The sequence below is a fragment of the Mesoplodon mirus genome (assembly GCF_964341445.2).
Source record: "Mesoplodon mirus genome assembly, chromosome: 7".
Taxonomy (NCBI): domain Eukaryota; kingdom Metazoa; phylum Chordata; class Mammalia; order Artiodactyla; family Ziphiidae; genus Mesoplodon; species Mesoplodon mirus.
In genome coordinates, this window is record NC_138983.1 from 38028866 (window position 1) to 38055451 (window position 26586).

Here is a 26586-nt window from a genome sequence, read left to right on the forward strand (position 1 = left end):
TGATTTGCATTTCCTGATGAGTAATGATGTTGAGCATCTTTTCACATACCTATTGGCCATCTCTATTTCTTCTTTAGAAATATATCTATTCAGATCTTCTGCTCATTTTTAAAAAATAAGATTGTTTGGCTTTTTGCTATTGAGTTGTATGAGTTCTTTATATATTTGGATATTAGTTTCTTATCAGATATACAATTTACAAATATTTTCTCCCATTCAGTCAGTTGGCTTTTCATTTCGTTGATGGTTTCCTTTGCTGTGCAGAAGTTTTTACTTTGATGTAGTCCCACTTGTTTATTTTTGCTTTTGGTGTCAGATTAAAAAAATCATTACCAAGACCTATGTCAAGGAGCTCACCACCTATGTTTTCTTCTAGGAGTTCTAGAATTTCAGATCTTATATTCAAGTCTTTAATCCAATTTGAGTTAATATTTGTGTATGTGTGTAAGACAGTGGTCCACCTTCATTCTTTTGTATGTAGCTGTTCAATTTTCCCAACACCCTTTATTGAAGAGACTGTCCTTTTCCGCTTGTATATTCTTACATGGGTTTATTTCAGGGCTCTCTATTCTGTTCCATTGATCTCTGTGTCTGTTTTTATGCCAATATCATACTGTGTTAATTACTATGGTTTTGTAATATCATTTAAAATCAAGGATCACGATGCCTCTAGCTTTGTTCTTTCTCAAGATTGCTTTGGCTATTCAGGGTCTTTTGTGGTTCCATACAAATTTTTCGATTGTTCTATTTCTGTAAAAAATACCATTGGGATTTTAATAGAGATTGCATTGTGACTATAGATTGCTTTGTGTAGTATGAACATTTTAACTATATTAATTCATTCAATCCATGGACACAGAATATCTTTCCATTTATTTGTGTCTTCTTAAATTTTTTATTAATGTCATAATTTTCAATATATGGTTTTTTCACCTCCTTGGTTAAATTTATTCCTAGGTATTTTATTCTTTTTGAGGCAGTTGTGAGACTGTTTTCTTAATTTCTCTTTCTGATAGTTCATTATTAGTGTAAAGAACTGCAACAGATTTTTGTGTATTGATTTTATATCCCTTAAATTTACTTATTCATTCTAACAGTTTTTTGGAGCCTTTAAGGTTTTCTATATATAGTATCATGTCATCTGCAAATAATGACTGTTACTTCTTCCTTTCGGATTTGGATGAATTTATTTCTTTTCCTTGCCTAATTGCTCTGGCTTGGACTTCCAATGCTATGTTGAATAAAAGTGGCAACAGTGCACATCCTTCTCTTGTTCCTGATATTAGAGGATTAGCTTTCAGCTTTTCACCATTGAGTATAACATTAGCTGTGGGCTTTTCATATATGGTCTTTATTATGTTGAGGTATGTTCCCTTTATACTCTCTTTGTTAAGAGTTTTTATTATAAATGGATGTTGAATTTTGTCAAATGCTTTCTCTGCGTCTATTGTGGTGATCATATGATTTTTATCCTTCATTTTGTTACTGTGGTATATCACCTTAATGGATTTGTGGAAGCTGAACTGTACTTTCATGGTTAAAATCCCATGGATTAATAAATCCCACTTAATCACAGTGTATGAACCTTTTAATGTATTGTTGAATTTGGCTTGCTGATATTTTGTTGAGGACTTTTGCATCTGTGTTCATCAGGAATACTGGCCTGTATTTTTTCTTTTTCTGTGTGGCATCCTTGTCCACTTTTGGTACCAGCACAATGCTGGCTTCATAAAACATGTTTGGAAGAGTTCTCCCTCTTCTATTTTTTGGAAGATTTTGAAAAGAATTGGTATTAATTCTTCTTTGAATTGTGGAATTAACCAGTGAAGCCATCTGTTTCCTGGACTTTTGTTTGTCGGAAGGTTGTTTTTTGTTTTTGTTTTTGTTTTGCAGTACATGGGCCTCTCTCTGCTGTGGCCTCTCCCATTGCAGAGCACAGGCTCCGGACACGCAGGCTCAGCGGCCATGGATCATGGGCCTAGCCACTCCGTGACATGTGGGATCTTCCCGGACCGGGCAGGAACCTGTGTCCCCTTCATCGGCAGGCAGACTCCCAACCACTTCGCCACCAGGGAAGCCCTGTTGGAAGGTTTTTGATTACTGATTCAATCTCCTTGCTAGTATCAGTCTGTTCAGATTCTATTTCATCCTGATTCAGTCTTGGTAGGTTGTATGGTTCTTATTCATTTCTTATAGGTTATCTAATTTGTTGGCATATACTTGTTCATAGTAGTCTCTTATGATCCTTCTTATTTCTGTGGTGTCAGTTATAATATCTCATCTTTCATCTCTGATTTTATTTATTTGAGGCCTTTCTGTTTTTTTCTTAGTGAGTCTAGTTAAATGTTTGTTAATTTTGTTTATCTTCTCAAAGAACCAGATCTTAGTTTTATTGATTTTTTATTGTCTTTTTAGTATCTATTTCACTTATTTCTGCTCTAATCTTTGTTATTTCCTTCCTTCTAGTAACTTTGGGCTTAATTTTTTCTTTTTCTAGTTCTTTGAGGTGTAAAGTTAGGTTGCATACTTGCAGCTTTTTTTGTTTCTTGAGGTAGGCGTTTATCACTATGAACTTCCCTCTTAGAACTGCTTTTGCTGCATCCCATAAATTTTGATATATTACATTTCTATTTTCATTTGTTTCAAGTTTTTTAAAAATTTCTCTTTTCATTTCTTCTTCAATATGTTTGTTCAGTAACATGCTGTTTAATCTCCACATGTTTGTGAATTTTCCAGTTTTCTTCATGTAATTAATTTCTAGTTTCACATCATTGTGGTCAGAAAAGATGCTTGATATAATTTCAATCCTCTTAAATTTATTTATTAAGACTTGTTTTATGGCCCAACATATCTATCTTGGAAAATGTCCCATGTGCACTTGAGAAGAATGTGTATCCTGTTGTTTTTGGATGGAATGTTCTATAAGTATCTGTTAAGTCTGTCTGATCTAACATATTGATTAAGGCTAAAGTTTCCTAACTGATTTTCTTTCTGGATACCTACATTGATATAAGTGGGATATTAAAGTACTTTACTATTACTGTATTGCTGTCTACTTCTCCCTTTATGTTTGTTTATATTTGCTTTATATATTTAAGCACTTCTGTGTTGGGTGCACAAATATTTTAAATGTTATATATTCTTGTTGGATTGGCCATTATGTAACACCCTTCTTATTATAGTCTTTGTTTTAAAGTCAATTTAAAGTTTGATATAAGTGTAGCTACTCCATCTTTCTTTTGGTTTCCATTTGCATGGAATAGTTTTTTCCATCCCTTCAGAGTCAGTCTACATGTGTCCTTACAACTAAAGTGTGTCTCTTGTACATAGTATATAGATGGGTTTTGGTTTTTTTGCTGTTGTTTTTTTTTAACCCATTCATCCCCTTTATGTCTTTTGAATGGAGAATTTAGTCCATTTACATTTAAAGTTATTATTGATAAGTATGTGCTTATTTCCGTTTGTAAATTGCTGTCAGTTTTTGTAGTTCCTCTCTGTTCCTTTCTTCTTCTCTTGCTCTCTTTCTTTGTTTTAGGTTCTGACAGGGATTATGTTTCTTCACTTTCTTATTATTCTCATTACAAAGTTATAAATCTTGGAAAACTAGGTTTAATATTTCTGTGTGTTCTGTATCCCGTGTAGTGCCAGATACACAAAAGGCAGTCAGTATGTACTTGATAACATGAGAGGCACTCACCGTGCATTTTGTTACTCTTCTGGAAAACAGCATCTTCTTTGTCAACTGAATCAGGGTCAGTGCAGAAATGTCTGATATTTTCCTCAAGGTACCAGCTTTGATTCTCATCCACAACAGTAAACATTATAACAAACTCTTGATCCACATCAGTCCTTGTCCCTGAATATTTATGCAGGATACCTATCAGGCACATTCAAAAGAGTAAGAAAAAAATTCAAAGTGGACTAAATCAAGATGAGCTTTTCTTCCTGCCAATGGTATCAGGTAAGTTTGAAAGACCTACATGTACAAGAGTAACCCACAACATAAAATCAGTGAAAGGCTTTGATGGAAATGATAGAACCATAGAAAACTCATAAAACAGAAATCCTCACAACCACAGACTTGGAAACCTGGCTGTCCTTAAAATATATTTTACTGACAGAGCACAGATACACTAAATCAATTAATAGGGAATAAAATAGCAAAGTGATTATGTGGGTGAAATAATAAAGCAAAAGCATTCCTGGTCATTTGACTACATTTTACACTTTCCTATGTGTGGTGTCAGTGTGTATTTTTTAAAAGCATGTAAGTTTCAGAATGCTATGATTTTTTTAGGCAGAAGCTTGAATTATTGTCCCTGTTATGGATCTTCTATGTTAGAAGAATTTCTTTAATCTTACAGAAAGTTTGGAAGAAGAGGCACACTCTGTGTGAAGGGAGGTAGGCAAGACGACCTGAAGATTATATACACTTTTCAACACACCTGGGAATAGGCTCTTAGGGACAGAGGGGGTGGGGAAGAGACATCTTACCCTCTTTGCACACCAGCAGTGGGCCAATTAGCCCAGAGCAGATGTCCTTAGGGGCATCGATGTGCGAATGGTACACCCAGGTCAGGCAATTTGCATCTGCTGGGGAAGGAGCATATTCTTCTCTCACTGACCAGACATAGGTATAGTTTTTGCCAGGAGGAACATTGTCATCATCCTTGTTAGTTCCATATGTTCCATCTGGGTACAGGGCTCCTTCCAAGAAAATATAAAACATAGTTAAAATGCAGAGATCACACACTACAGTGGAAAGAGCTAGAGCTTTGAAATCAAACACACATGAATTAAAATTTATTTTCTATGGGACTTGAGGCTAGTTACTTAAATTCTCACTGTCTTTGTTTTCTACCAGTAAAGCTGGAATGTTTATATCTACCCCCACAGAGATGTAAGAACTACATGAGGCAGTGTATATGAAGTGTCCTGCACAGAGCCAGATGTTTAATAAATATTCATGAAGACCCCTTCTGACAGGCCTCCAGTACCAATCAGGAAGACTTCAATCTACTTCACTTAACATCAACTGCAGAAGGAAAGGAGAAGCAGCAGAAGAAATAACAAACACTTCTTGGGCACTTACTACACATTCAGCACCTAAATTTGAGACCTGAGAGATTTGGGGTCTCATGAAAAAGATCTGCTGACCTCAAAGCTAAGCAAGTATAGAGGTGAACACTCAGCACCCAGGCTTAAAAATAAAAACAAGGAAAAAAAAGAGCAGAAACCTAATGGCCAACACACTATAAGGAATACAGATTTCACGGGTTTAACCCAGACAGGTTACTAAACAAAAAAACAAGTAACATAAACAAACTTGGATGATGGCGGGATCAAAATCCAGAATCCAAAGTTGCTACAGTATATTCTCAATAATTTCCAGTTTTCAACAAGAAAAACAACAGCCACAGCAAAATGAAAAATGCAAAGAAATAAGAAAGTATGATCCATACTCAAGGGAAAAAAAAGCAGCCAATAGAAACTATCTCTTAGTGCTTCTAGGTGTTGAATTCAGCAGATAAAGACTTTAAAGCAGCTATTATAAATATATTCAAGCAACTGAAAGAAACTATGTTTAAATAATTAAAGGAAAGTAGGACAAATTATTCAACAAATAGAGAATCTCAATAAGGAGATAAAATTTATACATTAAAAAAAAGAACCAGTTTGGAGTTTTGGCATTGAAACATACAATAAATGAAATAAAATATTCACTAGAGTGGCTTGGCAACAGATTCAAGATGGCAAAAGAGTCACTGAACTTGAAGAGACATTGACAGAATTATCCTATCTGAAAAAGAGAGGGTTAAAAAAAAGATTGAAGAAAATAAACAGAACCTCAGAGAACTATGGGACTAAATCAAGTATATTAACATGTGTGTGATGTAGTCTGCCAAAGGAGAGGAGAAAGAAATGGGGGCAGAAAAAAATATGTGAAGAAATAATTGCAGAAAATTTTACCAAATTTGATGAAAACACTAACTTACACATCAAAGGAGCACAACAAAGCACAAGTAGAATACATACAAAGAATTCATACACAAATATATTGTTGTCAAGCTGTTGGGGAAGAAAAAAAAGGCAAAGAGAAATGGTCACATACTAAGGAGCCCCAACCTGATTAACAGTTGACTTCCCATTTAAATATTTGATATGAGAAGACAGTGGGATGACATACTAAAAGTGCTAGAGGAAAAATACCAACCAAGAATACTACATCCAGCAAAACTAGCCCTCAAAACAATAAGGCAAAATAAAGATGCTCTAGATAAGCAAAGATAAGTGAGTTTGTTGCTAGCACACCTGTCTTACAAGCAATACTAAAAGAGTCTTTCATACTAAAAGGAAATAACACCAGAGAATGTGAATCCACAGAAAGAAGTGAAAAGCACCAAAAATAGGAGAAATGGGAGTTAATATAAAAGATTGTATAAATATATTTTTCCTTTGTTATCCTGACATCTTTAAAATTCACAAGATAATATACAGTTCCAAGTATAACATCACATTGCTGGGTTTACAGAGGGAGAGATGTAATGACAATATAACAATAATAGCACGAAAGGGGTGGGTGAGAATGATGTTCTGTTGGAGTAAAGCTTTTATATATTTCCAGAATTAAGTAGGTAACAAATATGACGTATATTGTGATATGTTAAAATGCATATTACAATCCATAGGCCAACCAATAAGAAATGAACTCAAAATATATAGTTGAAAAATCAACAGAGAAATATAAATAGTAGATTTTAAAACATTGTTTCACACCAAAGAAGACAGTAAAGGAAGAACAGGGGAATAAAAAAGACAGAATGCATATAGAAAATAATTAGCAAGATAAGTGTAGCTCAAACTAATCAATAATTACATTAAATGTGAATGGTCTAAACACTCCAATTAATATGCAGAGATTGTCAAATTGGACAAAGAAGTAACATCCAACTATATGCAGTCTATATTTTAGATTCAAAACACAAATAGACTGAAAGCAAAAGAATGCAAATAGCAACAACATGAGAGCTGAAGTGGCTCTCAATACAGACAAACTAGATTTTTTTTTTTTTTTTTTTTTTGTGGTACGCAGGCCTCTCACTGCTTTGGCCTCTCCCCTTGCGAAGCACAGGCTCCAGACACGTAGGCCCAGCGGCCATGGCTCACGGGCCCAGCCACTCTGTGGCATGTGGGATCTTCCCAGACTGGGGCACGAACCCGTGTCCCCTGCATCGGCAGGTGGACTCTCAACCACTGCGCCACCAGGGAAGCCCGACAAACTAAATTTTAAGACAAAAAATGTAACAAGAGACAAAGATATTTCATAATGATAAAAGAGTCAATATATCAGGAAGATAAAACAATTATAAAGGTATTCATACATAACAAGAGTCTCAAAACACATAAAGCAAAAACTGACATAACTGAAAGGAGAAATACACAACTCAACAGTAATTGTTAGAGATTTCAATACCCTTCTCTAAATAACTAGGAGAAAAACTGGGCAGAAAATCGGCAAGGATATAGAAGACTTCAACCATGCTGTCAAACTTCTCAACCTAACTGATACCTATAGAATATTCCACCCAATGACTGCAGAACACACCTTCTTTACAAGGGCACATGGAACATTCTTCAGGATAGAAAGTAACCTAAACATAAAATAAATCTCAATAATTTAAAAGGAAAAATACTTCCATCCAAAAACAACAGAATACACTTTCTGCTCAAGTGCACATGGAACATTCTCCAGGATAGAGCATATCTTGGGTCACAAATCAAGCCTAGGTAAATTTAAGAAAATTAAAATCACATCAAGCATCTTTTCCAACCACAATGCTATGAGACTAGATATCAATTACAGGAAAAATCTGTAAAAAATGCAAACACATGGAGGCTAAACAATATGCTGCTAGACAACCAAGAGATCATGGAAGAAGTCAAAGAGGAAATAAAAAACACTTAGAAAAAAATGACAATGAAAACATGACAACCCAAAACCTATGGGATGCAACAAAAGCAGTTCTAAGAGGGTAGTTTATAGCAATACAAATCCTACCTCAAGAAAAAAGAAAAATCTCAAATAAACAGCCTAACCTTACACCTAAAGCAATTAGAGAAAGAAGAACAAAAATCCCCAAAGTTAGCAAAAAGAAAGAAAATAAAAATCAGATCAGAAATAAAGGAAAAATAAATGAAGGCAACAATAGCAAAGATCAATAAAACTAAAAGCCAATTCTTTGAGAAGATAAACAAAATTCATAAACCATCAGCCAGACTCATCAAGAAAAAAGAGGAGAAGACTCAAATCAACAGAATTAGAAATGAAAAAGGAGAAGTAACAACTGACACTACAGAAATACAAAAGATCATGAGAGACTACTACAAGCAACTATATGCCAATAAAATGGACAACCTGGAAGAAATGGACAAATTCTTAGAAAAGTACAGCCTTCCAAGACTGAACCAGGAAGAAATCGAAAACATGAACATACCAATCACAAGCACTGAGATTGAAACTGTGATTGAAAATCTTCCAACAAACAAAAGCCCAGGACCAGATGGCTTCACAGGCGAATTCTATCAAACATTTAGAGAAGAACTAACACCAATCATTCCAGACTCTTCCAAAATATAGCAGAGGGAGGAACACTCCCAAACTCACTCTACGAGGTCACCATCACCCTGACACCAAAACCAAAGATGTCACAAAAAAGAAAACTACAGGCCAATATCATTGATGAACATAGATGCAAAAATCCTCAACAAAATACTAGTAAACAGAATCCAACAGCACATTAAAAGGGTCATACACCATGATCAAGTGGGGTTTATCCCAGGAATGCAAGGATTCTTCAATATATGCAAATCAATCAATGTGATACACCATAGTAAGCAATTGAAGGATAAAAACCATATGATAATCTCAAAAGATGCAGAAAAAGCTTTTGACAAAATTCAACACCCATTTATGATAAATGGGTGAGCATAGAGGGAACCTACCTCAACATAATAAAAGCCATATATGACAAGCCCACAGGCAACACCATTCTCAATGGTGAAAAACTGAAAGCATTTCCTCTAAGATCAGGGAAAAGAAAAGGATATCCACTCTCACCACTGTTACTCAACATAGTTTTGGAAGTTTTAGCCACAGCAATCAGAGAAGAAAAGGATATAAAAGGAAACCAAATTGGAAAAGAAGAAGTAAAACTGTCACTGATGCAGATGACATGATACTAAACATAGAGAATCCTAAAAATGCTACCAGAAAACTACTAGAGCTAATCAATGAATTTGGTAAAGTTGCAGGATAGAAAATTCATGCACAGAAATCTCTTGCATTCCTATACACTAATGATGAAAAATCTGAAACAGAAATTAAGGAAACACTCCCATTTACCATTGCAACAAAAAGAATAAAATACCAGGAATAAGCCTACCTAAGGAGGCAAAAGACCTGTATGCAGAAAACTATGACACTGATGAAAGAAATCAAAGATGATACAAACAGATGGAAAGATATACCATGTTCTTGGATTGGAAGAATCAAAATTGTGAAAATGACTATACTACCTAAAGGAATCTACAGATTCAATGCAATCTCTATCAAATTACCAATGGCATTTTTCACAGGACTAGAAGAAAAAATCTTCCAATTTTTATGTAAAAGTCTTTACAAAAGACCCTGAATAGCCAAAGCAATCTTGAGAAAGAAAAACAGAGCTGGAGGAATCAGGCTCCCTGACTTCAGACTATACTACAAAGCTACAGTAACCAAGACAATATGGTACTGGCACAAAAACAGAAATATAGATCAATGGAACAGGATAGAAAGCCCAGAGATAAACCCACGCACCTAGGGTCATCTTTGACAAAAGAGGTAAGAATAAACAATGGAGAAAAGATAGCCTCTTCAATAAGTGGTGCTGGGAAAACTAGACAGCTACATGTAAAAGAATGAAGTTAGAACACTTCCAAACACCATACACAAAAATAAACTGAGAATGGATCAAAGACCTAAATGTAAGGCCAGACACTATAAAACTCTTAGAGGAAAACATAGGCAAAACACTCTATGACATAAATCACAGCAAGATCTTTTTTGACCCACCTCCTAGAGTAATGGAAATAAAATGAAAAACAAACAGATGGGACCTAATGAAACTTAAAAGGTTTTGCACAGTAAAGGAAGTCATACACAAAACAAAAAAAAAACAACCCACAGAATGGGAGAAAGTATTTGCAAATGAAGAGACCAACAAGGGATTAATCTCCAAAATATGCAAACAGCTTATGCAGCTCAATATCAAAAAAACCAAACAATCCAATCAAAGAATGGGAAGAAGATCTAAATAGACATTTCTACAAAGAAGACATATGGATGGCCAAAAAACACAAGAAAAGATACTCAACATTACTAATTATTAGAGAAATGCGAATTGAAACTACAGTGAGGTGTCACCTCACACCAGTCAAAATGGCCATGATCAAAACGTCTACAAACAATAAATGCTAGAGAGGGTGTGGAGAAAAGGGACCATCTTACACTATTGGTGGCAATGTAAATTGGTGTAGCCACTGTGGAGAAGAGTATGGAGTTTTCTTTAAAAACTAAATATAGGGCCTCCCTGGTGGCGCAAGTGGTTGAGAGTCCGCCTGCCGATGCAGGGGATACGGGTTCGTGCCCCGGTCTGGGAGGATCCCATATGCCGCGGAGCGGCTGGGCCCGTGAGCCATGGCCGCTGGGCCTGCGCGTCCGGAGCCTGTGCTCCGCAACGGGGGAGGCCACAACAGTGAGAGGCCCGCATACCGCAAAAAGAAAAAAAAAAAAAAAAAAAAAACTAAATATAGAGCTACCATATGATCCAGGAATCCCAATCCTGGGCATATATCCAGAGAAAACTATAATTTGAAAAGATACATGCACTCCAATGTTCATTGCAGCACTATTTACAATAGCCAGGACATGGAAGCAACCTAAATGTCCATAGACACAGGAATGGATAAAGAAGATGTTGTACATATATACAACGGAATATTACTCAACCATAAAAAAGAATGAAATAATGCCATTTGCAGCAACATGGATGGACCTAGAGATTATCATACTAAATGAAGTAAGTCAGATGAAGACAAATATCATAAGATTTCACTTATATGTGGAATCTAAAGAAAATGGTAGAAAATTTGAAACTTATTTACAAAACAGAAACAGACTCACAGACTTCAAAAACAAACATATCGTCACCAAAGGGGAAATGTGGAGGGGGGATAAATAAGGAGTTTGGGATTAACACATACACACTACTATATATAAAATACATAGTCAACAAGGACCTACTATATAGTACAGGGAACTTTACTCAGTATTCTGTAATAACCTATATGGGAAAAGAATCTGAAAAAGAATGGATATATGTGTATGTATAAGTGAATCACTTAGCTGCACACCTGAAACAAACATAACATTGTAAATCAACTACACCCCAATATAAAATAAAGATTAAATTTTTAAAAATCCAGTACTTATCAAATTAAAAACTCTCAAACTAGGAATAGACGGGAACTTCCTTCTAAGAATAATCCACATCTAACATCATGCTTAATGGGAGGGAGACTGCATGCTTTCTTCCTATGACTGGGAATAGGGGAAGAATGTTTGCTCTTGCCACTATTCTTAAATACTGTCCTGAAAGTTCTAGCCAGTGCAATAAACCAAAGAAAAAACTAAGTTATACCCATTGGTAAGGAAGAAATAAAACGTTATATTCATAGTGACATGATTCTGTATTCAAAAAATTCCAAGGAACACTTTAAACATCTACTAATAAACAAGTTTAACAAGATAGTAGGATTCAAGATAAATATATAAAACTCAATTGTATTTCTACACACTAGTAACAAACAATCAAAAATAAAATTAAGAAAACTATTCCATTTATAACAGTATCAGAAAGAATAAGATATTTCTGAATAAATTTAACAAAAGAAATGCAAATCTTGTACACTAAAAACTAGACATTGTTTAGAGACAATAGAAGTCTAAATTCCATGTTCCGATTGAAAGACTCAATATTGTCAAGATGGCAATTCATCTTTTAAATGCAGGTGACAATTTCCCCCCAACTGATTGATAAAACTCAATGCAATCCTAATCAAAACCCGGCTGAGGTTTCGTGGGTTTTTTGGTAAAAATTAATGAGTTCATCTGATATTTATATGGAAATGCAAAGGACTTAGAGTAGCTAAGTCTCGAGAAGAGCAAAGTTGGAGGATTTATGCTACCCAATTTCAAAACTTACTATAAATTCGTAGTAATCAAGACAGTGTGGTGTTTGTGCAAGGGTAAGCACATAGATCAGGGGAACAGAATTGAGAGCCCTGAAATACACCCTTATACTTATAGTTATTGATTTTCAAATATAGCCTATGAATCATTTATCTTCTATTCCCAGGACCCACAGTCAGTCTCTGGCACCTGGTGGGCACTCAGTGGAAGTATCATGAAGGTAATGAATTCTACGTGCTCACCTTCACCTACTCAGAACTAACCAAATCTGGGACCAAGAGGTTTGCTGCACTTCAGATTGAGGAAAAGCACCAAGAACAAAGGGCACTCCTAATCTTGTGTCCATCATCAGAGGTGTCTCCTCTGGCTGCTTAGACAGACCTGTCTATGGCAACAGCCAGGCAAGTTTCATTGCCTTAGGACAATATTTAATAGCCAGAAGCCCGTCCTTGGTGGTAAAGTAAGCTGCATCAGAGTTAATGGTGCTGTTCCTGGCATGTTCCTCAGAGCCAGTAGTGTAGCAGGTTTAACATCATTTGACACATTCCACCTGGTCACGAGCAAGAATAAAATGAAAGATGTGAAAAATACTTCTGAAGATGGAGAAATACTTCCATCTCAAAAGCCTAAGAATGTTGCTTTTAAAAAGAATTTAACTTTAGGGAGTACTCAGGAAACTGTGTTATTGAAGCTATTTAAGTACAAACAAGAAGACAGGGATGGGGGACTTCCCTGGTGGCGCAGTGGTTAAGAATCTGCCTGCCAATGCAGGGGACACAGGTTCGAGCCCTGGTCCGGGAAGATCCAACATGCCGCGGGGCAACTAAGCCTGTGTGCCACAACTACTGAGCCTGCACTCTAGAGCCTTCAAGCCACAACTACTGAGCCCATGTGCCTAGAGCCTGAGCTCCACAACAAGAGAAGCCACCGCAATGAGAAGCCCACGCACTGCAAGAGTAGCCCCTGCTTGCCGCAACTAGAGAAAGCCCGCGCGCAACAAAGAAGACCCAGCACAGCCTAAATAAACAAACAAATAAATAAATCAAATTTTAAAAACAAACAAACAAAAGAAGGCAGGGATGCTTCAGAAAGGAAGCACCAAAGACAGTAGCCTTAAGCAGGGAAGTTGAGGTCCACGTGCACTGAGACACCCTCCCCATAGCTGAGGCTGTTATGGGTGATAGGACACAGGAATCCATTTGTGCACTCTGCTCCTTATCCAACATGGGGCCCAGTCAATTGACAGGAAGGTTAGTGTGCTTCTGGGGCCACGGTGGAGCATGTGTCAAGGGACGCCAACACTCAGTTCTGTAGCAACATAAACAAAAGTGAGAAAGAAGAGAGGAAGGAAATAGGGTAAGAAAAAGGAAAAAGAGAAAGAAAAGGTGGGGACAGATGGAGATGGGGTGGTGGTAAGGGGGTGGAAGTAAGGGGGTGGGGGTAAGGGGGAGGGGGAGGCAGGGAGAAGACAAAAGAACATGTGTAATCTTAGAATGCGCTCTTAGAATCCCTTTCACTGCAACTGACAGTTGCCTTACTTAAGAAGGAGAGAGAAGACACCAATAATATAGGATTGATATTTACCTTCTGAATCTTTGTTGTAGAAAACGCCATGTGGATGCAAGGAGTAGGGTCGGGAAGCAAAGTTCTTTAAATGGATGACAATCACATCACCCACTTCAGCTCTCAAGATAGGGCCCAAGAATCCAAGCCAGGGAGGTTTGGGGATCTCCGTGGAATAGGTCTCATCTGTGTAGTGTCTGTATACAGCCTTTTTATAAATACTGCCTATCCTGTTGGGTCCTCTTTTGAGAAATAAGGTTGCAAGTCTAAAAGTAAGAAGGAAAATATTTTATAATTGAAATTAAAAGAGAAATCCTAATAGCTTACCTTAATAGTCCATAAAGTACTTGTAAGCATGATTTCTTATTTGGTGTTCACCAAAACCCTTCAGCCTCTGTAAAGTTGGTAAGATTATCCTCAATTTATTAGTGAGGACATGGAGCCTAAGAGTTAAGTGACAAGCCAGAAACAAATAGTATTCACAACCAAACGAAAACAAAACCAAAATATTCTAAAGTCACACTGTCCATTTGCCCCTTTTCATTCAACAAACACTTATTTATGCACTTACTGCATTCTCAGTAGGAGTCTATGATCTAATAATGAAAAAATTAAGTAACTACTCAGAGCAATATATGATTAAGTAAGTGCCAATTGAGTGGCTGATGCAATGGATATTGGCTCAGGTTTTCTAGCAATATATTTGTTCACAGAAAGAAACGATTGCTGTGACGGTGGTGGATTGGGAAGATGGCGGAAGAGTAAGATTCCATCTTCCCCACAGATACACCAGAAATACATCTACACGTGGAACAACTCCTACAGAACACCTACTGAACGCCGGCAGAAGACCTCAGACCCCCCAAAAGGCAAGAAACTCCCCACGTACCTGGGTAGGGCAAAAGAAAAAAGAATAAACAGAGACAAAAGAATAGGGACGGAACCTGCACCAGTGGGAGGGAGCCGTGAAGGAGGAAAGGTTTCCACACACTAGAAGACCCTTCGCGGGCGGAGACTGCAGGTGACAGAGGGGGAGAGCTTCGGAGCCACGGAGGAGAGCGCAGCAACAGGGGTGTGGAGGGCAAAGCGGAGAGATTCCCGCACAGAGGATCAGTGCCGACCAGCACTCACCAGCCCGAGAGGCTTGTCTGCTCGCCCGCCAGGGTGGGTGGGGCTGGGAGCTGAGGCTTGGGCTTCGGAGGTCGGATCCCAGGGAGAGTAGTGGGGTTGGCAGCGTGAACACAGCCTGTAGGGGGCTAGTGCGCCACGGCTAGACGGGAGGGAGTCCGGGAAAAAGTCTGGAGCTGCCGAAGACACAAGAGAATTTTTCTTCCCTCTTTGTTTCCTGGTGTGTGAGGAGAGGGGATTAAGAGCGCTGCTTAAAGGAGCTCCAGAGACAGGCGCAAGCCGCAGCTACCAGCGCGGACCCCAGAGATGGGCATGAGATGCTAAGGCTGCTGCTGCCACCAACAAGAAGCCTGTGTGTGAGCACAGGTCACTCTCCACACCTCCCTTCTGGGAGCCTGTGCAGCCCGCCACTGCCGGGGTCCCGGGATCCAGGGACAACTTCCCTGGGAGAACGCTTGGTGCGCCTCAGGCTGGTGCAACGTCATGCCGGCCTCTGCCGCCGCAGGCTCGCCCCACATCCGTGCCCCTCCCTTTCCCCGGCCTGAGTGAGCCAGAGTCCCCGAAGAGGCTGCTCCTTTAACCCCGTCCTGTCTGAGTGAAGAACAGACACCCGCCGGCGACCTACACGCAGAGGCGGGGCCAAATCCAAAGCTGAACCCCGGGAGCTGTGTGAACAAAGAAGAGAAAGGGAAATCTCTCCCAGCTGCCTCAGGGGCAGTGGATTAAATCTCCACAATCAACTTGTTGTACCCTGCATCTGTGGAATACCTGAATAGACAACGAATCATCCCAAATTGAGAAGGTGGACTTTGAGAGCAAGATTTATTGTTTTTTCCCCTTTTCCTCTTTTTGTGAGTGTGTATGTGTATGCTTCTTTGTGAGATTTTGTCTGTATAGCTTTGCTTTCACCATTTGTCCTAGGGTTCTATCCATCCGTTTTTTTTTTTACATAAAAAATTTTTTTCTTAATAATTATTTTTTATTTTAATAACTTATTTTATCTTTATTTTATTTTATCCTCTTTCTTTCTTTCCTTCTTTCTACTTTTTCTCCCTTTTATTCTGAGCCCTGTGGATGAAAGGCTCTTGGTGCTGCATCCAGGAGTCAGTGCTGTGCCTCTGAGGTGGGAGAGCCAACTTCAGGACACTGGTCCACAAGAGACCTCCCAGCTCCACGTAATATCAAATGGAGAAAATCTCCCAGAGATCTACATCTCAACACCAACACCCAGCTCCACTCAACGACCAGCAAGCTACAATGCTGGACACCCTATGCCAAGCAACTAGCAAGACAGGAACACAACCCCATCCATTAGCTGAATGGCTGCCTAAAATCATAATAAGTCCATAGACACCCCAAAACACACTACCAGACCTGGACCTGCCCACCAGAAAGACAAGATCCAGCCTCATCCACCAGAACACAGGCACTAGTCCCCTCCACCAGGAAGCCTACACAACCCACTGAACCAACTTTAGCCACTGGGGACAGACACCAAAAACAACGGCAACTATGAACCTGTAGCCTGCAAAAAGGAGACCCCAAACACAGTAAGATAAGCAAAATGAGAAGACAGAAAAACACACAGCAGATGAAGGAGCAAGATAAAAACCCACCAGACCTAACAAATGAAGAGGAAATAGGCAGTGTACCTGAAAAAGAATTCAGAATAATGATAGTAAAGATGATCCAAAATTTTGGAAATACAATAGAGAAAATGCAAGAAACAGTTAACGAGGACCTAGAAGACCTAAAGATGGAACAAGCAACGACGAACAACACAATAAATGAAATTTTAAAAACTCTAGAAGGGATCAATAACAGAATAACTGAGGCAGAAGAACGGATAAGTGAGGTGGAAGATAAAATAGTGGAAATAACTACTGCAGAGCAGAATAAAGAAAAAAGAATGAAAAGAACTGAGGACAGTTTCAGAGACCTCCGGGACAACATTAAATGCACCAACATTCGAATTATAGGGGTTCCAGAAGAAGAAGAGAAAAAGAAAGGGACTGAGAAAATATTTGAAGAGATTATAGTTGAAAACTTCCCTAATATGGGAAAGGAAATAGTTAATCAAGTCCAGGAAGCACAGAGAGTCCCATACAGGATAAATCCAAGGAGAAACATGCCAAGACACCTATTAATCAAACTATCAAAAATTAAATACAAAGAAAACATATTAAAAGCAGCAAGGGAAAAACAATAAATAACACACAAGGGAATCCCCATAAGGTTAACAGCTGATCGTTCAGCAGAAACTCGGCAATCTAGAAGGGACTGGCAGGACATAGCTAAAGTGAAGAAGGAGAAAAACCTACAACCAAGATTGCTCTACCCAGCAAGGATCTCATTCAGATTTGATGGAGAAATTAAAATCTTTACAGACAAGCAAAAGCTGAGAGAGTTCAGCACCACCAAACCAGCTTTACAACAAATGCTAAAGGATCTTCTCTAGGCAAGAAACACAAGAGAAGGAAAAGACCTACAATAACAAACCCAAAACAATTAAGAAAATGGGAATAGGAACATATATATTGATAATTACCTTGAATATAAATGGATTAAATGCTCCCACCAAAAGACACAGACTGGCTGAATGGATACAAAAACAAGACCCATATATATGCTGTCTACAAGAGACCCACTTCAGACCTACAGACACATACATACTGAAAGTGAGGGGATGGAAGAAGATATTCCATGCAAATGGAAACCAGAAGAAAGCTGGAGTAGCAATTCTTATATCAGACAAAATAGACTTTAAAATAAAGACTATTAGAAGAGACAAAGAAGGACACTGTATAATGATCAAGGGATCGATCCAAGAAGAGGATATAACAATTGTAATTATTTATGCACCCAACATAGGAGCACCTCAATACATAAGGCAAATACTAACAGCCATAAAAGGGGAAATTGACAGTAACACAATCATAGTAGGGGACTTTAACACCCCACTTTCACCAAAGGACAGATCATCCAAAATGAAAATAAATAAGGAAACACAAGCTTTAAATGATACATTAAACAAGATGGACTTAATTGATATTTATAGAACATTGCATCCAAAAACAACACAATACACATTTTCCTCAAGTACTCATGGAACATTCTCGAGAATAGATCACAAATCAAGCCTTGGTAAATTTAAGAAAATTGAAATCGTATCAAATATCTTTTCTGACCACAATGCTATGAGACTAGATATCAATTGCAGCAAAAGATCTGTAAAAAATACAAACAGATGGAGGCTAAACAGTACACTACTTAATAACGAAGTGATCACTGAAGAAATCAAAGAGGAAATCAAAAAATACCTAGAAACAACTGACAATGGAGACACGACGACCCAAAACCTATGGGATGCAGCAAAAGCAGTTCTAAGAGGGAAGTTTATAGCAATACCATCCTACCTTAAGAAACAGGACACATCTCGAATAAACAACTTAACCTTGCACCTAGAGCAATTAGAGAAAGAAGAACAAAAAATCCCCAAAGTTAGCCAAAGGAAAGAAATCATAAAGATCAGATCAGAAATAAATGAAAAAGAAATGAAGGAAACGATAGCAAAGATCAATAAAACTAAAAGCTGGTTCTTTAAGAAGGTAAACAAAATTGATAAACCATTAGCCAGATTCATCAAGAAAAAAAGGGAGAAGACTCAACTCAATAGAATTAGAAATGAAAAAGGAGAAGTAACAACTGCCACTGCAGAAATACAAAGGATAATGAGAGATTACTACAAGCAACTATATGCCAATAAAATGGATAACCTGGAAGAAATGGACAAATTCTTAGTAATGCACAACCTGCCAAGACTGAACCATAAAGAAATAGAAAATGTGATCAGACCAATCACAAGCACTGAAATTGAAACTGTGATTAAAAATCTTCCAACAAACAAAAGCCCAGGACCAGATGGCTTCACAGGCGAATTCTATCAAACATTTAGAGTAGAGCTAACACCTATCCTTCTCAAACTCTTCCAAAATATAGCAGAGGGAGGAACACTCCCAAACTCATTCTACAAGGGCACCATCACCCTGGTATCAACACCAGACAAGGATGTCACAAAGAAAGAAAACTACAGGCCAATATCATTGATGAACATAGATGCAAAAATCCTCAACAAAATACTAGCAAACAGAATCCAACAGCACATTAAAAGGATCATACACAATGATCAAGTGGGGTTTATTCCAGGAATGCAAGGATTCTTCAATATATGCAAATCAATCAATGTGATACACCATATTAAGAAATTGAAGGAGAAAAACCATATGATCATCTCAATAGATGCAGAGAAAGCTTTCGACAAAATTCAACACCGATTTATGATAAAAACCCTGCAGATAGTAGGCATAGAGGGAACTTTCCTCAACATAATAAAGGCCATATATGACAAACCCACAGCCTACATCCTCCTCAATGGTGAAAAACTGAAAGCATTTCCCCTAAGATCAGGAACAAGACAAGGTTGCCCACTCTCACCACTCTTATTCAACATAGTTTTGGAAGTTTTAGCTACAGAAATCAGAGAAGAAAAGGAAATAAAAGGAATCCAAATGGGAAAAGAAGAAGTAAAGCTGTCACTGTTTGCAGATGACATGATACTATACATAGAGAATCCTAAAGATGCTACCAGAAAATGACTAGAGCTAATCAATGAATTTGATAAAGTAGCAGGATAAAAAATTAATGCACAGAAATCTCTGGCATTCCTATACACTAATGATGAAAAATCTGAAAGTGAAATCAAGAGAACACTCCCATTTACCACTGCAACAAAAAGAAAAAAATATCTAAGAATAAACCTACCTAAGGAGACAAAAGACCTGTATGCAGAAAATTATAAGACACTGATGAAAGAAATTAAAGATGATACAAATAGATGGAGAGATATACCATGCTCCTGGATTGGAAGAACCAATATTGTGAAAATGACTCTACTACCCAAAGCAATCTACAGATTCAATGCAATCCCTATCAAACTACCACTGGCATTTTTCACAGAACTAGAACAAAAAATTTCACAATTTGTATGGAAACACAAAAGGCCCCGAATAGCCAAAGCAATCTTGAGAACGGAAAACGGAGCTGGAGGAATCAGGCTCCCTGACTTCAGACTATACTACAAAGCTACAGTAATCAAGACAGTATGGTACTGGCACAAGAACAGAAAGATAGATCAATGGAACAGGATAGAAAGCCCAGAGATAAACCCACGCACATATGGTCAACTTATCTTTGATAAAGGAGGCAGGAATATACAGTGGAGAAAGGACAGCCTCTTCAATAAGTGGTGCTGGGAAAACTGGACAGGTACATGTAAAAGTATGAGATTAGATCATTCTCTAATACCATACAAAAAAATAAACTCAAAATGGATTAAAGACCTAAATGTAAGGCCAGACACTATAAAAGTCTTAGAGGAAAACATAGGCAGAACAGTCTATGACATAAATCACAGCAAGATCCTTTTGGACCCACCTCCTAGAGAAATGGAAATAAAATCAAAAACAAACAAATGAGACCTAATGAAACTTCAAAGCTTTTGCACAGCAAGGGAAACCATAAACAAGAGGAAAAGACAACCCTCAGAATGGTAGAAAATATTTGCAAACGAAGCAACTGACAAAGGATTAATCTCCAAAATTTACAAGCATCTCATGCAACTCAATAACAAAAATCAAACAACCCAATCCAAAAATGGACAGAAGACCTAAATACACATTTCTCCAAAGAAGATATACAGACTGCCAACAAACACATGAAAGAATGCTCAACATCATTAATCATTAGAGAAATGCAAATCAAAACTACAATGAGATATCATCTCACAACAGTCAGAATGGCCATCATCAAAAAATCTAGAAACAATAAATGCTGGAGAGGGTGTGGAGAAAAGGGAACACTCTTGCACTGCTGGTGGGAATGTGAATTGGTACAGCCACTATGGAGAACAGTATGGAGGTTCCTTAAAAAACTGCAAATAGAACTACCATACGACACAGCAATCCCACTACTGGGCATATACCCTGAGAAAACCATAATTCAAAAAGAGTCATGTACCAAAATGTTCATTGCAGCTCTATTTACAATAGCCAGGAGATGGAAACAACCTACGTGTCCATCATCGGATGAATGGATAAAGAAGATGTGGCACATATATACAATGGAATATTACTCAGCCATAAAAAGAAACGAAATTGAGCTATTTGTAATGAGGTGGATGGACCTAGAGTCTGTCATACAGAATGAAGTAAGTCAGAAAGAGAAAGACAAATACCGTATGCTAACACATATATTTGAAATCTAAGAAAAAAAAAAAAAGGTCATGAAGAGCCTAGGGGTAAGACGGGACACTTAGGTTGCTTCCATGTCCTGGCTATTGTAAACAGTGCTGCAGTGAACATTGTGGTACATGACTCTTTTTTTTTTTTTTTTTTTTTTTTTTTTTTTTTTTTTTTTTTGCTGTACGCAGGCCTCTCACTGCTGTGGCCTCTCCCGTTGTGGAGCACAGGCTCCGGACACACAGGCTCCGCGTCCATGGCTCGCGGGCCCAGCCGCTCCGCGGCATGTGGGATCTTCTGGGATCGGGGCACGAACCCGTGTCCCCTGCATCGGCAGGCGGACTCTCAACCACTGCGCCACCAGGGAAGCCCCATGACTCTTTTTTAATTATGGTTTTCTCAGCGTATATGCCCAGTAGTGGGATTGCTGGGTCTTATGGTAGTTCTATTTGTAGTTTTTTAAGGAAACTCTGATTCCAAATGACCAGCTTTTCTCAGTCCTCCATGGGTCACTGTCACTGACAAACTCTGTGTAGGGTAGAGGGGTTATTTTACATATGCTGGGCCTTCCTCTCCACCAACAGAGCACTCATCCTTCAGCTGCAGAGGTGACTGGTGTACATCAAACCACTAGAAAGCAAAGCAGGGAGAAGGAAACACTGTGTCCAAGGCCAGATAAAGACACCAGATAAAGCTCCATGAGGGGTTGGGAAGGAAGCTGATCAGAATAAGCCAGGGCTATGGGGAAAAACTCTGTGGGTGAAGTGAAGAATTGGAGACCATTCTTAAAGAATAGGGAAAAAAATAAATGGGTAAATAAAAATATAGAAAACTTCAAAAATTGTCACATATCCCCATTCTCGGGCTTTCTTCAACTCTGATTTCTAGGCTGAACATTTGCAAATCATCTCTCTCCTTGCATTGCAAAAAATCTTTCTAGAACTGGCAAGTAAGGTAAGATGTTTTTCATTTAGTTTTGAAAATTATGTCTAATGCCTTGGAATTATACTTCTCAAGTGACTTTAAGAATTGTGTTTCAACTCCCTTGTTATACAAAGTAAGGAAATTGATGTTCAGAGAGATTATGTGACATGTTCAAGGTTACACAGCAGGTTGGGGCAGAGCAAGGACCAGAAGTCAGGTCTCCTGGTTTCTAGTCTAGGCTCTTTCCACTCATAATGGAATACTAGGCACCTGGCTGTCATGAACTTCTAAATATTGGGCACTTTCTGGGTGTGAATATCTAACCAGCAGAGAGTCCTCAGAAGTGCTGTCTACTCAACCTGCAGAAGCTAAGAGGCATGGTCACATCACCCAAGATGATTCCTTGCTCTGGGGGAAATGGCACAATGCAGAGCACACATAGTGAACTCCATACTTGTCCCATAATCGTGACATCTTCACATATGTCACCTGTGGCACCCATGACACTTGTGAACCATGGCACCTGAGACATGTGTCCTGTGGTCTTCAAGCAAGACTCAGCAGCCAACCACAACTGTACGTTCTTAGAAACTTGCCCTGAACCACTGGCCACATGAGTAGCACTTCCTGGCATGATTGCTGCTAAAAGCCAGCACTCATCACATCCTCACTCAGGTTCCCTTTTAAGAGTCAGGAGTCTGCCCTGCATAAACATTGCTCCTTGACACACCAGAAGGGAACCCTTGGGGACCTTGGCATTCCAGGTATGACATCTAGTATGCCAGCTTCCCCTAAAGGGCAGGAGTACTCTTCTATGGAACCACAGCATTTGTTAAACCACCTTACTCTAATCTGATGACAAACTGTGTTTTAGTCATGCCTATTTTTTTTTCCTTTTCTTTTTCACCATAACTATTTTCATACATTTTATTGTAATTTCTTCAAAGCACCATCTTCTGGCTGAAATGATCAACAGAGATCCCCTAACTTCTTCCTGCACTCAGACTTGTGAAAATGGCATTTTAGTATTTGAGTATTTAAAGTACTCTGGGTTTTTAAACAGACTCCCAGACATAGAAAACAAACTTATGGGTACCAAAGGGGAAAGGTGGGGCAGGGGGAGGGATAAATTGGGAGTTTGGGATTAATACATACACACTACTATATTTAAAATAGATAACCAACAAGGACCTACTGTATAGCACAGGGAACTCTGCTCAATTCTCTGTAATAACCTAAATGGGAAAAGAATTTGAAAAAGAATAGACATCTGTATATGTATAACTGAATCACCTTGCTATACACCTGAAACTAACACAAATTGTAAATCAACTATAGTCCAATATAAAATAAAAATAATAAAAATAATAAAGTACTTTGGGCTTTTTGAATGAACCCAGGTAATTGGTTTGGTCACTGACACCAGTGATCATTTTCAATGTCTTTCTGGAAAGAGTGACAAGTGAGACTAAAACTGCCCTTGGTAAAGAATTGGGTCTTTCTAGAAAGTTCTTATTAATGGAATCCCTGACTTCCCTCGAAGTTGAGTTTAATTCAATGGGAAAGGATCACCTTTGCCAGGAAAAGGTTGCATCGTGAAAAAATATTGGCTCTGAAGTCAAAGCAATGTGAGTTTGGTGCTGCCTTTTACATTATAAACAAGTACTTAACTTCAGAGCCTCAGTTCCTTGTTTGTAGAGTGGGAATAATAACATCTGTGAGCAGTAATGAAATAAAAGTCTCTGGTGCAATCACTGGGTCAGAGTAAATGCTACAAAACAGCTATACTGGCATGGGCATTTTAGGAGAAAGATAGAATTCTGTGCATATGGAAATGTGTCCAACATCACATTGAGCTTAAAGACTACACTCACTACCCTCAGTGCACACATCTTGAATATTTTCCCATCCAATAGCTGCTCACAATGATTATTTTTCTATTGATGGCTTTTTGAGGACAGCAGAGCTCTATTTTCAGGGAAAGCCCCTGGCAGTTAGGGGAGTCTTTCAACCCCATATCCATTGTCACAGTACAAACTACCACCATCAATTGTCAGCAGAAGTGAGATTGAAAGAAGTCAAGAGCATTCTCTGGAAATAGCCCCTGGACATTAAATTTCCTGGTACAAAGCTTAAGGAAAATTCTTTCTTGGTAGCCTGGCTGGCATGAGCATCATCCTTTTTGAATAAACAAAACATGACTATGCCTCTTCTGTGTTGTTAGAAAACCTGGAAGCCGTGTGTCCAAGCCAACTGGATCTTTGGTCTTTCCCCAGGGCAGGGGGACCTGGCATTTAAAGACCTGCTGGCAGACCCCATGAATCTTAGCAACTAACCTCATCTTTAAAAAATGGAACTTGGATTTGAATGCACTGGGCTCTGCCTATCAAGAAAGGAACAAGCATCCGAATATATGACTATTTTCCAAAACATCTCAAAAGATGTTCTAAGAACCACAACGTTGAAAATATGCACGACAGTTCTGTAGCCAGAAGGTGATTTCAGAGGGAACTCCAGGGAGCAAATGAGAGATTTAAGACACAGCACTCTGGGAGGAAGAGGGATAACAAGCACTATTTTCTGCAAAAATAAAAAGTCAGGGACATAGAAGACTGCAGCATCATCTCACCCAGCTATGCCCTGGGCTCTGGAGATAAATATTGCCCTCAGATTGAATGAGCTGGGGCTGGAACAAACCTCTCACCAGCAAAATAAAGCCATTTCTAAGTGGACTCAAGGAAACTTTTAAAATACCAGCCAAATCTATTATAACTGTCCCCCTTTTTTAAATGTTACAAAACAAAATGTAACTACCTAGAGCATACTTATCTCTAATTATGATGTTTCATTCCAAAAATAAAAACTAAGAAAACACTATGTGTTTTAACAGTGAAGAATTCTTGAAATTTCTCAAATTTTTATCCCAAGTTTTAACTTTTTTTTTTTTTTTAACACAGTGAGTCCAGAACCCCTGGAAGTTCTTAGTGGTACCTAGTGAAATTTATCCATATAGAGAGTAAGCCATTATTCAAAACACATGGTTTTGTACATGGCTTTTCACAGACGAGGCTGTGAATAGATGGAGCTAAGATGTCTCTTCCAGATTACACACTCGCCCATGCAAGGGCTCTCCAAGCAAACACAAAACCCCTCCTATTGATTTAGGTCAACTCACCCCCACTGTAGCCACCCAAGGAGTACAACCTTCCCCAAGCAGAGTCAAAAAGGAGCCAAACCTGGGAGTCTATGGGGACCCCAATTTCACTCACTTGTCTTCTGCGAAACTTTTCCCAGTAATAACGTTCTTTCCTTGGGGTACATAGTTCCAGTATTCTTCCACAATCCCAATGTGGTATGTTCTGGTAACTGCGCCAACCATCCCAGACAGACCCAGGAATGTAAGGAGAAGGATGCAGCCAGCCGGCCGCTTCTGAGGCATTTGTGGATGTAACTCAGGCAAACAGCCTGCACAGGAGACAACACTGTCTGTCCCTCCCGCTCACTCAGAGCTAGTTATAAATAAGGAATGGACAAGGTTCAGCTCCTCCTACTTAGGTAGTTTGGGGTTGGGACAGAGACTGACAACTTGTATAAGCAGAGCAAGCTCGATGGGGTAGTTGCTATGATGATAAAACTTTTGCCAGCCATCCAAGTAATGTAACTGGCTTGTTTATTTACTCTACAAACCAAACAGACTTGTTTCTGTAAGGTTTTGTGCTCTGCTCTGACATTAGTCTTTCATCTTTGCCAGGAATGTCAGTACAACAAGTTGGGCTGATGACTTCCCCCTGCTTTCTCTTTTTTTCTCTACACCAATTAGAAGAACAAATTAAAATTGGAAAACTGGGTGGGTCTGTGTGAAGCATCAGGAAATAATCCCAAGCATTAAAGAAGACTTCATCTCTGTCGAAAAGGCAGAGGGAGTGATGTAATCACCCTCCACCTTCTCCAACTTGTTTCATGAGGCTACATGAAACAATCAACTCACATCATAAAGTTTGTAACAACATTGTAAAACCTCACTAATTCTCCATTGCTCATGCACCATCTTCCCCAGAAGCTCTCAAATCCCATCAGCTAAAATGAGGCACTCAATTGCCCAGTTCAGCCAAAATTTTAGAGGCCATCACCCCCAAGGGAAGAGAGTTGCTTTTCTTAGAATGAATGAAAATAATAAGGAAGAAGTACCCTTCAGGCACATGAAGACAAAATTCAGTAGCAGGTCTTTGGGTCAAAAAGGTGAAGGGATGCTCATTCTTCTATTTATTCTAATCTGTGACCTAGAATCTCCGTGTTGAAAGAGACCTCATCCAACCCTGGAAGAGAGCCAATCTGATTCCCATGCAGAGTTGATCTTGAAGCAGCAGCCATAGAATGAAGGAG

General features: G+C 38.6%; 1 protein-coding gene across 1 annotated transcript in view; it reads right to left on the reverse strand.

Moving 5' to 3' along the window:
- Window positions 1-25745, reverse strand: part of HEPHL1 (hephaestin like 1) — a gene marked incomplete at its 3' end in the record, with an annotated part of 86668 nt that extends 60923 nt beyond the window's left edge. The window contains exons 1-4 of the mRNA XM_082628397.1: window positions 25473-25745; window positions 13877-14121; window positions 4495-4707; window positions 3698-3877 (exon numbers count right to left, since the gene is read on the reverse strand). Coding sequence (XP_082484523.1) covers window positions 3698-3877; window positions 4495-4707; window positions 13877-14121; window positions 25473-25642 — 808 coding nt within the window. The 5' untranslated portion in view covers window positions 25643-25745. The remainder of the gene's footprint in view (window positions 1-3697; window positions 3878-4494; window positions 4708-13876; window positions 14122-25472) is intronic.
- Between the last annotated feature and the right edge of the window lie 841 nt (window positions 25746-26586).